This window comes from Chiloscyllium punctatum, chromosome 4 (genome assembly GCF_047496795.1).
Source record: "Chiloscyllium punctatum isolate Juve2018m chromosome 4, sChiPun1.3, whole genome shotgun sequence".
NCBI classification, from domain to species: Eukaryota; Metazoa; Chordata; class Chondrichthyes; order Orectolobiformes; family Hemiscylliidae; genus Chiloscyllium; species Chiloscyllium punctatum.
Window position 1 is genome coordinate 98,683,659 of NC_092742.1, and position 13,260 is coordinate 98,696,918.

Here is a 13,260-nt window from a genome sequence, read left to right on the forward strand (position 1 = left end):
GCAGGAGTAAGCCTTTCAACAAGGTGCCACATGTGTTCAGTGGGGGTTCTGGTGCAGTGGTAACATGGAATCCCTACAGTGTGGAAACAGGCATTTGGCTTTTTGAGTCCATGCCGATCCTCCGAAGAGCATTCCACCCAGACCCACACCCTGACCTATCTCTGTGACTGTGCATTTGCCATGGCTATTCCACCTAATGTGCACATCTCTGGACATTATGGGCAATTTAGTATGGCCGAACCACCTAACCTTTGGACTATGGGAGGAAATCGAACAGACACAGACATGGGGAGGATGTGCAAACTGCGCACACACAGTTGCCTGAGGGTGGAATTGAACCTGAGTCTTTGGTGCTGTGAGGAGCAGTGCTAACCACTGAGCCATTTTGGCACCCTAAAATTGAATTCAAATTCCACCATCTGCAGTGGTGTGATGTAAGCTTGGGTCGCTGGATGAACAATTCAGCGATAATACCACTAAGTCATTGCTTCCTCTTATTGTAGTGTCATGATCTCTGGCCCAGAAGCTCAGGTCCCCCCCCCACCCCTCCAGGGCTTGATGGTCACAGGAGAAAATGTGGTCACAAAAATTGTAGAATTGAAGACTGCAGAGCAATAGGTCATTTAGCCTTCCATCATTTTGCTGGATCTTTGAAAATGCAGTTATATTTGGTCCTGCATCTCTTTTCATCTGTAACACTAAATTCTCAACCTTCAGGTCTGATTTCCTTTTAACACAATTAATCTAATCAGCTTCCACTACCTTTCCAATTGCAGCCTTCCAGATCCTGACTACTCTCGTTCGTTTGGCCGAACTGGTCCTCACCCTTAACAATTTCTCCTTTGAATCCTCCCACTTCCTCCAGACCAAAGGCGTAGCCATGGGCACATGTATGGGCCCCAGCTATGCCTGTCTCTTTGTTGGCTACGTAGAACAGTTGATCTTCCGTAATTACACCGGCACCACTCCCCACCTCTTCCTCCACTACATTGATGACTGCATTGGCGCCACCTCGTGCTCCCGCGAGGAGGTTGAGCAATTCATCAACTTTGCCAACACATTCCACCCTGACCTTAACTTCACCTGGACCACCTCTGACACCTCCCTCCCCTTCCTGGACCTCTCCATCTCCATTAATGACAACCGACTTGACACTGACATTTTTTACAAACCCACCAACTCCCACAGCTAACTGGATTACACCTCTTCCTACCCTACCTTTTGCAAAAATGCCATCCCCTATTCCCAATTCCTCTGCCTCCGCTGTATCTGCTCACAGGAGGACCAGTTCCACCAGATGGCCTCCTTCTTTAGAGACTGCAATTTCCCTTCCCACGTGGTTAAAGATGCCCTCCAACGCATCTTGTCCACATCCCGCACCTCTGCCCTCAAACCCCACCTCTCCAACCGTAAAAAGGACAGAACACCCCTGGTGCTCACCTTCCACCCTACCAACCTTCGCATAAAGCAAATCATCCGCCGACCTTTCCGCCACCTCCAAAAAGACCCCACCACCAGGGATATATTTCCCTCCCTACCCCTTTCCGCCTTCCGCAAAGACCGTTCCCTCCGTGACTACCTGGTCAAGTCCATGCCCCCTACAACCCACCCTCCAATCCTGGCACTTTCCCCTGCCACCGCAGGAACTGTAAAACCTGCGCCCGCACCACCTCCCTTACCTCCATCCAAGGCCCTAAAGGAGCCTTCCACATCCGTCAAAGTTTTACTTGCGCATCCACTAATATCATCTATTGTATCTGTTGCTCCCGATGCGGTCTCCTCTACATTGGGGAGACTGGGCGTCTCCTAACAGAGCGCTTTAGGGAACATCTCCGGGACACCCGCACCAATCAACCAAACTGCCCTGTGGCCCAAAATTTCAACTCCCCCTCCCACTCTGCCGAGGACATGGAGGTCCTGGGCCTCCTTCACCACTGCTCCCTCACCACCCGACGCCTGGAGGAAGAACGCCTCATCTTCCGCCTCGGAACACTTCAACCCCAGGGCATCAATGTGGACTTCAACAGTTTCCTCATTTCCCCTTCCCCCACCTCACCCTAGTTCTAAACTTCCAGTTCAGCACTGTCCCGTTGACTTGTCTGGACTTGCTGACCTGCCTATCTCCTTTTCCACCTATACACTCCACCCTCTCCTCCCTGACCTATCACCTTCATTCCCCTCCCCCACTCACCTATTGTACTCTATGCTACTTTCTCCCCACCCCCACCCTCCTCTAGCTTATCTCTCCACCCTTCAGACTCTCTGCCTTTATTCCTGATGACGGGTTTTTGCCCGAAACGTCGATTTTGCTGCTCCCTGGATGCTGCCTGAACTGCTGTGTTCTTCCAGCACCACTAATCCAGAATCTGGTTTCCAGCATCTGCAGTCATTGTTTTTACCATTTTAGATGTTAACGACAGTCTGTGGGGAAAAAAACTCACTCATTTAAAAGCACATGTGCAGACACCAGCAGCAGTTGTCTGATTCAATTTGTTACAGTAGGCACACAGTCTCATTTATTAGTAATACAAATCTAGGGCATTATTTCTTCATGGTTCTTTAATCCACAAAAAATCATCACTAACTATGTGTGTTTTAGGAGTGGGGTGGTGGTAATATAACTGAAGTAGTAACTGAGACCCCTAGGCTAATGTCATGGGGACATGATTTCAAGTCCCACCAGGGCAGTGGTGAATTCAAAATTTCTAGAATAAGTAACTATTTGTCATAAAAATCCTCCCAGTTCACGAATGTCCTTTAGGAAGAAATCTGCTGCTCTTATCTGCTTTGGCCCACATATTGCATTTTGGAAAATCAAATCAAATCAAAGTAGGAGTTTTATAGTGAATAGTAGGGCCTGAAGGAGTGTTTTGGAACAGAGGGATCTTGGAGTTCAGGTGTATGGTTGTGTGAAAATGGAGTCACAGGTAGACAGGACAGTGAAGAAGGCTTTTGGCACAGTGGTCTTCATCAGTCAGGGCATTGAGTATAAACATTGGGGAGTTATATTGCAGTTACACAGGATGTTGGTGAGGCTGCACTTGGAATATCGTATTCAGTTTTTATCATCTTGTTGTTGGAAGGATGTTATTAAACTGGAAAGTGGGCAGAAAAAATGAACAAGGATGTTGTCTGGACTCAATGGTCTGAGTTATAGGGGGAGGTTGGACAAGCTAGGACTCTTTTTCTTTAGAGCATAGGAGACTGAGGGGGGAATTTTATAGAGGTTTATAAGATTATGAGAGGCATGAATTGGGTAAATGCACTCAGTTTTTTTTCTCAGGCTTGTGGAATTGAGGGCTAGAGGACGTTTAATTGAATGTTAGAGGGGAAAGAATAAAAGGGGACCTGGGGCAACATTTTTGCACAGAGGATGGTACGCATATGGAATGAGCTGCCAGCGGACGTTGTTGAGGTGGGTATATTTACAATATTTAAAAGATATTTGGACAAATACATGGATAGGAAAGGTTTAGCAGAATATTGGCCCAGTGCAGGGAAATGGGGTTAGCGTGGATGGACATTTTGGTCGGCATGGCCCAGTTTGGGCAAAAGGATCTGTCTCTGTGCTGTAGGACTCTGTGACTGTATATGACTGCAGACCCACAGCTTGACCCTTAACTGCCTTCTGGACAATAAATACTGGTCTTCCCAGCAAACAGCCCAGAACAAATAACAAAAAAAGTGTGTTGTAATGCAGCCAAAAAGGTGGTAAGCCTTTTTGATGTATTTATTGCAGGCGGTAAGAGTAGGTGAGTTTCCCAGTCAGTCATAACTGAGTGGGAGATGCAGCATAACAACCTCCTTACATTGAGATTCCAAGTGCAGGTCCTTGTCATGAGCAAGACTTGTTCTGAGGGGTTATTCCCCCATCCCCAATACCATACTCTCTCTCTCTCTCTCTCTCTCTCTCTCTCTCTCTCTCTCTCTCTCTCTCTCTCTCTCTCTCTCCCCCTTCCCCACCCTTGCATCTCTGACTTCTTAACTGTTAACTCAGTCCTCTCCTGTTCAACTCCTAATCTAACTCTGTACTGTCCCAGTGTTCTTTGCTTAAATAGAATTGATAGCTACAATCAGATCAAATCTTTTTCTTGTTTATCCAGAGAGTTTGGGCTTTGCTGGCTAGGCCAGCATTTCATTGCTCATCCCTTTTTGCCTTGGGGTTGGTATTGGAGAGCTGCCTTTTGATCCACTGAAGTCCCTGGGTGTAGGGGCACTCATGGCACTGTTAGGGAGGCAGGTTCAATCCAGCACCAGTGAAGGAACAGTAATGTAGTTTCAGTTCATGATGTTCCCACATATGCTGCTTTTCTAGTAGAGGGTGTGCGTTTGGAAGGTGTTGTCAGAAAAGTCATGGTGAGCTATCACAGTTACTGAAATACGTACATAACAGTCTGACTCCAGTCTGTCAGGTTGTGTTATATTCATTTATAATCGGTGTGTGTGTGTCTTTACAGTTATTCTGTGGTTTCTCCTCTTCAGGGTGTGTGCATATTTACATCAAGATTGAAACGCATGTTTCTCAGGATATGTTTGCAGTCAAACTGTAGTTTCTGCCCTTGAGGCTGTATAAATATTTACATGCCGATTGTAGCTGTTCCCCACAGTGCAGTCAGAATGTAGTTACTGTCCCTCAGGTTGTGTGTATATTGGCAGTCAGACTGTTGAACCTACCCCTCTGAGTTAATGTGAACACTCTAAGAGTGTAGTTTCAGTGCCTCAATTACCATCAGGTTGCAGTTCCTGTTCCTTAGGTTGACCATAAGACACAGGAGCAGAAGTAGGCCATTCAGCCCATCAAGTCTGCTCTGCCATTCATGACTGATCTGACAACTGTCAACTCCACTTTCTTGCCTACTCTCTACAAGGCTTGATTCCCTCACTGATTAAAAATCTGCGTATCTCAACCTTAAATATGCTTAATGTACCAGCCTCAATAGCACTCCACGGTAAAGAATTCCACAGATTCAACCATCCTCTGAAAGAAGAAATCTCTCCTCATCTCTGTCTTAAATGGGCAACCCCTTATTCTGAGGTGATGCCCTCTGATCGTAGACTCTCCCATGAGGGAAAACGATCTTTCCACCTCTACCCTCTCAACATACAAGATTCTGAGAGAAGTTTCAATAAGGTCACTTCTCAATTTTGTAAATTCCAATTAGTACAAGTCCAACCTACTCAACCTTCCCTCAAGAAAATCCCTCTACATCCAGGATCAACCCAGTGAACTTTCTTTGGATTGCCTTCAATAGCAATATATCTTTCCTTAGAAAAGGAGACAAAACTGTTCAATGTTCCAGCTGTGGTCCAACTAGTACCATTATAGTTTTAGCAAGACTTCCCTATTTTTATGCATTATTTTCTTTTGTGAAAAAGACCAAAATTGCATTTGCCTTCCTTATTCCTTGCCTAACATGGATGCTCGCTTTTTGTGACCCCCAAATCCTTCTGTGCTGCAGCCTTCTGCACTCTCCCCTGTTTGTGTGTGTAAGTGTATACACACACAATCAGATTATAGTTTCTGTCCCTTAAGGTCTGTGTGTATATATTTGTAGTTGACTTGTAGTTCCTGTGTATATATTTTGAGTCAAGTTGCTTTTTTTTTGGGATGACTGCAATCATGTCATTGCTTTGTAAGACTACAGCACAGGATGTATGTCTGTGTGTGTATATTGCATCTATGAGCACTTATTCTCATTTATGTAATTATTGTAACCTTTGCTGTTTTTCATCTTCTGTAGGTTATCAGGCCACCATTAGTGCACCTCACATGGTAAGTGGTGTGCAATTTGTACTACTGTGTGCTGAATGAGGCTAATTGTGTTTTTAAAGTAACTTGCAAAAAAAATGGGCAAAGGTGATGCGTGAGAAAGCTTTTTTCCTCACAGTGACCAGTTAGGGTATAGAATATTCTGACCGGATGGAGGTTCAGTTGAGGTTTTTGAGGGCATTGGGTGGCTATTTGGATCGACGTGCTGTGCAGTGGAATGGGGAAAAGGCAAGAGAATGGCACAAGGTAAATGCCAGGCAATGATCCTCACCAACTAGCCATTGCTGTTTGGCTATCAGAGTCATTAGCATCACTGAATTCCTCACTATCAACATCGTGTGGGTTACCGTTGACAAGAAACCAAACTGGGAAGCCATATGAATATATTAATATTGCGGCTACAAGTGCAAGTCGTAGTTTGGGAATCCTGCATTTCTTGACTCCCCTAAACCTGTCCACCAATTGGAAGTGAGAAGTATATGGAATGCTGTTTACGTTCCTCGATGAATGTAGCTCCAGCAACATACAAGAAACTCAGTACCATCCAGGACAAGGCAGCCTGCTTGATTGGCACCCATCCACCATCTTCAACCTTCACTTCTTCACCGCTGGCATACTTTAATAGCAGTGCGTGCAATATACAAGGTGAACTGCAACATCTCACCATGGCTCCTTTGGCAATGGCACCATCTAAACACATAACCACATCCATCTAGAAGGACAAGGGAGCACCACTCCCTGTAAGTTCCCCTCCAAGTCTCTTACCATCCTGACTTGGAAATGTGTTGCCTGTCCTTCAGTGTTGCTGGGTTAAAATCCAGCTGCCTTTCCAAAAGCAGTGTTGGTGTAAACACAGTGATTAAAGAAGGTAGCTCACTATCACCTTCGAATGACCAATTACACCCATCTCCCATAGAAGAAGAAGGAGAAACATATACTATTCACAGGGAATAGAAAGGATTTTTTTTAACTGTATGGTCAGTAGGGAGCACAGCCAGTGTGAAGGAGACCATCTGAGAGAGAGAGAGAGAAAGGCCCAGCGAGTGAACTAGAAACTTGTCTCAAGGAAGAACTTGGTGCACATGGGAATCGAGGGGTTTTAACTAGTGTCTACTGCAAGAAGTGAACTCTATCAAGAGGTAGGTGAGTGGAGGAGCATAAAAAGTGACCTGCAGATGTCACCATGTGCAGAGAGAGGAGTGAAGCTAGTGAATATTTCTGGTCTTTAAATGAAAGATCAGGTCTCCTGTTTGTGCTTAGGTCTCTGATATTATTGTTCTATCTTTTATTAAAACTGGCTGCTGTTACTGTTTAATAAAATACATCATTACAGTAAATTGTAAAGAGCAAGTAATGAAATGCAATTAATTTATGAAATAAATCAAATATAAATAGTGATGACAGGATAAATAATTATTGCTGCTGGACACCAACGTGATTCAGAAGGAGCACACCAACAGTCAGTGTTTCCAGCTGGAGCAACTTTGGATCCGAATAGTGAAGCTGGACTCTGAACTGCAGACAATGTACCACATGGGGGAAGGGAAATTTACTTTGGTCACCTCAAACTAGAGGATGGTCACAACAGGTAATTTAAAATTGGTTTGAGATTAGGGACAGGAAGGTGTGACCACCAGTGAGGTAGGTATAAGGACAGAAGGGGTTACAGTTGAGAAACATGATCTGCTGAAATTGTCCAACAGTTACGAGGTTCTTGTAAGCAGTGCAGACAAAAATGAGGGCTGCTGGGAGAAGGAGCAAACTGACACCTTGGTGCAGGGAGGCATTAAAGTGGTTGGAGAATGTAGTTGTGATCGGGAACAGTCTAATAAGGGGAATAGATACTCATCTCTTCAGCAGGGAACAGGATTCCTGAAGGATGTGTTGCCTTCCCAGTGTCAGGATTAAGGACATCTCCCTGGGGCTGGAGAAGATCTCTGAGACGGAAGGGATGGATCCAATAGTCGTTATCGGCGTGTGTACCAATGACATTGGCAGGCTGAGAAATGAGGTATTGCTGCAAGAGTTTAAACAGGAGCTAAATTATAAACGCAGAATCTCCAAAGTAATAAACTCTGGATTACTGTCTAAGCCATGGGCAAACTGGCATAGGGTGAGTAAAGTCGAGGAGTTAAATAAGTGCCTCAGGGATGAGTGTGAGTGGACTGGCTTTTGGTTCATGGAGTATTGGCAGCAGTACTAGGGTAGAATGGAGCTGTTCTGGTCAGATGGGCTTTGCTTGAATTGTGCTGGAACCATGTCCTGGTGAATTGAATATTTCGGACTGTGGAGAGGGTTTTAAACTAGTTAAATAGAGGGGGAAGGGTTTGAGAGAGGGGAAATGTGGGCTCACAAATCAAGAGGATATGGAAGCATTACAGAGCAGTTATTTGGATAATGATGCCCAGTGTGGGACTGGAACTGACAAAGGTAGAAAGTATTCTATAGGCCCCTAACAGTAGCTGTATGGTGGTACCAAGAACAAACCAGGAGATACAGAGGGCATTTTAAAAAGGCAGATCATTAATCTTGGTGACTTTAACCTTCATGTAGATTGCAACAATCAGACAGGCAGAGGTAGGCATGAGGAAGAATTTGTAAGATATTCAGGACAACTTCCTGGAACAGTATGTTGAAGATTCAATTCAGGATCACGTAATGTTGGATCTGATGAGTATGAGATTGGGAGGAGTTCGACCAGTTGCTCTGATGGGGTTTGAACCCACGTCCTCAGAACATTAACTTGGGCCTCTGGATTACAGGTCCAGTAACATCGCTGCCTTTCTTCAGACTTCTATCTTGATTCCTGTCCTCTGCAATGCCTGAACAGCCCTCCGTAACGTACAGGAATACTGAATGGTATACCTGACTGACTTCCCCAGATGGTCTCTGGTGACAGGCAGCTGGGGAATTTGTGGTTAGTCTGGATGGCCTTTGAATATTTAGAGTTATAAAGATGTACAGCATGGAAACAGACCCTTTGGTCCATACTGACCAGTTATCCTAACCTAATCTAGTCCCACTTGCCAGTACCCAGCTCTATCCCTCCAAACCCTCCCTATTCATATACCCATCCAGCTGCCTTTTAAATGCTGCAATTGTACCAGCCTCCACCACTTCTTCTGGCAGCTTATTCCATACATGTACCACCCTCTGTGTGAAAAAGTTGCCCCTTAGGTCGTTTTAAACCTCTGCACTCCAGTTTTGGATTCCTCCACCTCAGAGAAAAGACCTTGCCTATTTTCCTATCCATGCTCCTTATGATTTATCAACCTCTATAAAGTCTCAGCCTCTGACACTCCAGGTAAAACAGCCTCAGCCTCTCCCTATAGCTCAAATCTTCCAACACTGGCAGCATCTATTTATTGTGTGGTTGTGTTTTCTGAAGAATGATGGTGTGTCAGGGAGTTTAGCCAATGCTTCACTTGCCTAAGCCACTGACAGGATGTGCAGGACGTGTGTGTGTGTGTGTGTGTGTGTGTGTGTGTGTGTGTGTGTGTGTGTGTGTGTGTGGACTCCCTCTGTAGTTACAGAACTTGCCCCTTGCTGCATAAGAGAGCATCAACCTGTCATTGAGAGTGGCCATTAAGGTCACCTCCCAAGACCGGGACAGTACATGGGTAAATATAGAGTAAAGCCCTTTCTACTCTGTTCAAAGTGGAAGTAAACTGAAAGTGAAGCTGCCTTGAAACTGCATCAAAAAATACGGTGCTGGAAAAGCACAGCAAATCAGACAGCATCTGAGGGGCAGGAGAATCGACGTTTCGGGCATAAGCCCATACTTTTTGGCTCTGATCTCTAGCATCTGCAGTCCTCACTTTCCCTTGAAACTGCCCCAATCAAATACACCTCGCTTAGAGACAGCACAGGATTAGATACAGAGAGAAGATTTCCCTACTGTTCTAAACTGAAAGTCAACCACCCTTGTCTCTGCCCCCATCAAACCCTCTCAGGACTGGAACAGCATGGAACATTAGATGCAGTTGAATGAAGAGTAAAGCCACATCTATTCTCTTAAACTGAAAATAAAGCTCCTTGACTCTTAAAAGTTCCCTGACACTGTTGCCATCAAATGCCTTCAGGACAGAGACAGCACAGGGTTAAATACAGAGTAAAGTTACTTCCACTTCTTTAAACTGAAAGTAAAGGTCTTTTCCCTGGGTGGGGGTGTCCAAAACTAGAGAACGTTTAGGGTGAGAGGGCAAAGATTTAAAACAGACCTAAGGGACAACGTTTTCACGCAGAGTGTGGTGCATGTATGGAATGAGCTGCCAGAGGAAGTGGAGGAGGCTGGTACGATTCCAACATTTAAAAGGCATCTGGATGGGTATATGAATAGGAAGGGTTTGGAGAGATATGGGCCAAATGCTGGCAAATGTGACAGGGATATAGGTCAGCATGGATGAGTTGGAGTGAAGGGTCTGTTTCCAGGCTGTATCTCTCTATGACTCTATAAAGCTCTCTCCACTCTTACCTTAAAACAGAAAATAAAGTTCCCTTGATATCCCCATCAAACACTGGCAAGACATGGACAGCAAGGGTTAGATACAGAGTAAAGCTCTCTCTAGACTGTCCCCATCAAACACTCCCAGGATCAGTACAGCACAAGATTCACAGCAAAATGCACTCTGCACTGACCCTATCAAAAGCTGAATGGTAAGTATAGTGCAGGGTTAGAAAGAGAATAAAGCTCTATCTATTCTTTTAAACTGAAAGCAATGTTTCATTTGTTTTTGATGAACTGAAAGTAAAGTTTGTTGCACTCTATCTCCATCAAATACTCCCAGCACAGGAACTGCACTGGGTTAGAGACAGAGGAAATTCCACTTTACTCTTCTAAACTGAAAATGAATCTCCTTCAACATTGTTCCCAGGACAGGGACAGCACGAGGTTAGATACAGAATAAGACGCTTCATACACTTTTAAATTTGAATTAAAGCTCCTCAACACTCTTCCGCTCAAACACTTCCAGGACTGGCACAGCAGGGGTTCGATGGACAGTAAAGCTCTCTCTACTATTTAAACTGAAAAGAAACCTACTCAACCTTTTTTTATATTGAAAGTAAAGTTCCTTCTCTTTTGAACTAAAACTAGTTTCCTTGACACTGTCCGTATCAAACACGCCGAAGGGAGCGACAGTGCAGGGTTATGTATAGAATAAAGCACCCTCAATTAAAGAGAAAGTGAAGTCCTCTCCACACTGTCCTCATCAGACACTCCCAGGACATGGTTAGATACAGAGTAAGGCTCCCTCTATTCTTTTAAATGTAAGGTAAAGCTCTCTGTACAGTATCCCCATCAAACATTTCAGGACCAGTACAGCATGGGTTACATACAGAGTAAAGGTACCGGTACTCTTTTTAAAGAGAAAGCATTGCTCCCTACATAGTTTTAAACTGAAGGTAAAGTATCCTCTACATACTACCTATCAAACACTCTCAGGACAGGGTTTAGATATAGAGTAAAGCTCTTACTACACTCCTAACCTGACAAGCTCCTAATGCTGCATCAGTTGACGATGAGAATCATAGTCAGTGTTGATGAGATGATAGGATACTGATGAGCACCCTGAGTCAGTCAGAAAGGCGTGTGCTGTCTGTGTGTCTGTGTGTGTCTGTGTGTGTGTCTGTGTGTGTGTCTGTGTGTGTGTCTGTGTGTGTGTCTGTGTGTGTGTCTGTGTGTGTGTCTGTGTGTGTGTCTGTGTGTGTCTGTGTGTGTGTCTGTGTGTGTCTGTGTGTGTGTCTGTGTGTGTGTCTGTGTGTGTGTCTGTGTGTGTGTCTGTGTGTGTGTCTGTGTGTGTGTCTGTGTGTCTGTGTGTCTGTGTCTGTGTGTCTGTGTGTCTGTGTGTCTGTGTGTCTGTGTGTCTGTGTGTCTGTGTGTCTGTGTGTCTGTGTCTGTGTGTCTGTGTCTGTGTGTCTGTGTCTGTGTCTGTCTGTGTGTGTGTGTGTGTGTCTGTGTCTGTGTCTCTGTGTCTGTGTCTGTGTCTCTGTGTCTGTGTGTCTGTGTCTGTGTGTCTGTGTCTGTGTGTCTGTGTGTCTGTGTGTCTGTGTCTGTGTGTCTGTGTGTCTGTGTGTCTGTGTGTCTGTGTGTCTGTGTGTCTGTGTGTCTGTGTGTCTGTGTGTCTGTGTGTCTGTGTGTCTGTGTGTCTGTGTGTCTGTGTCTGTGTGTCTGTGTCTGTGTGTCTGTGTCTGTGTCTGTGTCTGTCTGTGTGTGTGTCTGTGTCTGTGTGTCTGTGTCTGTGTCTGTGTGTCTGTGTCTGTGTGTCTGTGTGTCTGTGTGTCTGTGTGTCTGTGTGTCTGTGTCTGTGTGTCTGTGTCTGTGTGTCTGTGTCTGTGTCTGTGTGTGTGTGTCTGTGTGTCTGTGTGTCTGTGTCTGTGTGTCTGTGTCTGTGTCTGTGTCTGTGTCTGTGTGTCTGTGTCTGTGTGTCTGTGTCTGTGTGTCTGTGTCTGTGTGTCTGTGTCTGTGTGTCTGTGTCTGTGTGTCTGTGTCTGTGTCTGTGTGTCTGTGTCTGTGTCTGTGTCTGTGTGTCTGTCTCTGTGTGTCTGTGTCTGTGTGTCTGTGTCTGTGTGTCTGTGTCTGTGTGTCTGTGTCTGTGTGTCTGTGTCTGTGTCTGTGTGTCTGTGTCTGTGTGTCTGTGTCTGTGTGTCTGTGTCTGTGTGTCTGTGTCTGTGTGTGTGTGTCTGTGTGTGTGTGTCTGTGTGTGTGTGTCTGTGTGTGTGTGTCTGTGTGTGTGTGTCTGTGTGTGTGTGTCTGTGTGTGTGTGTCTGTGTGTGTGTGTCTGTGTGTGTGTGTCTGTGTGTGTGTGTCTGTGTGTGTGTGTCTGTGTGTGTGTGTCTGTGTGTGTGTGTCTGTGTGTGTGTGTCTGTCTGTGTGTGTCTGTGTGTGTCTGTCTGTGTGTGTCTGTCTGTGTGTGTCTGTCTGTGTGTGTCTGTCTGTCTGTGTCTGTCTGTCTGTGTCTGTGTGTCTGTGTGTGTGTGTCTGTGTGTGTGTGTCTGTGTGTGTGTGTCTGTGTGTGTGTGTCTGTGTGTGTGTGTCTGTGTGTGTGTGTCTGTGTGTGTGTGTCTGTGTGTGTGTGTCTGTGTGTGTGTGTCTGTGTGTGTGTGTCTGTGTGTGTGTGTCTGTGTGTGTGTGTCTGTGTGTGTGTGTCTGTGTGTGTGTGTCTGTGTGTGTGTGTCTGTGTGTGTGTGTCTGTGTGTGTGTGTCTGTGTGTGTGTGTCTGTGTGTGTGTGTCTGTGTCTCTGTGTGTCTCTGTGTGTCTCTGTGTGTCTCTGTGTGTCTCTGTGTGTCTCTGTGTCTGTGTGTCTGTCTGTGTGTCTGTCTGTGTGTCTGTGTGTCTGTGTGTGTGTCTGTGTGTCTGTGTGTCTGTCTGTCTGTCTGTCTGTGTCTGTCTGTCTGTGTCTGTCTGTCTGTGTGTGTCTGTCTGTGTGTGTCTGTCTGTGTGTGTCTGTCTGTGTGTGTCTGTCTGTGTGTGTCTGTCTGTGTGTGTCTG

General features: G+C 45.4%; 1 protein-coding gene across 6 annotated transcripts in view; it reads left to right on the top strand.

Moving 5' to 3' along the window:
* Positions 1–13,260, top strand: part of pcmtl (l-isoaspartyl protein carboxyl methyltransferase, like) — a 37,528-nt gene that overhangs the window by 16,245 nt on the left and 8,023 nt on the right. For all 6 annotated transcript variants that reach the window (XM_072569379.1, XM_072569381.1, XM_072569383.1 and 3 more), the window contains one exon: positions 5,742–5,773. In XM_072569379.1, the coding sequence (XP_072425480.1) occupies positions 5,742–5,773 (32 nt within the window). The remainder of the gene's footprint in view (positions 1–5,741; positions 5,774–13,260) is intronic.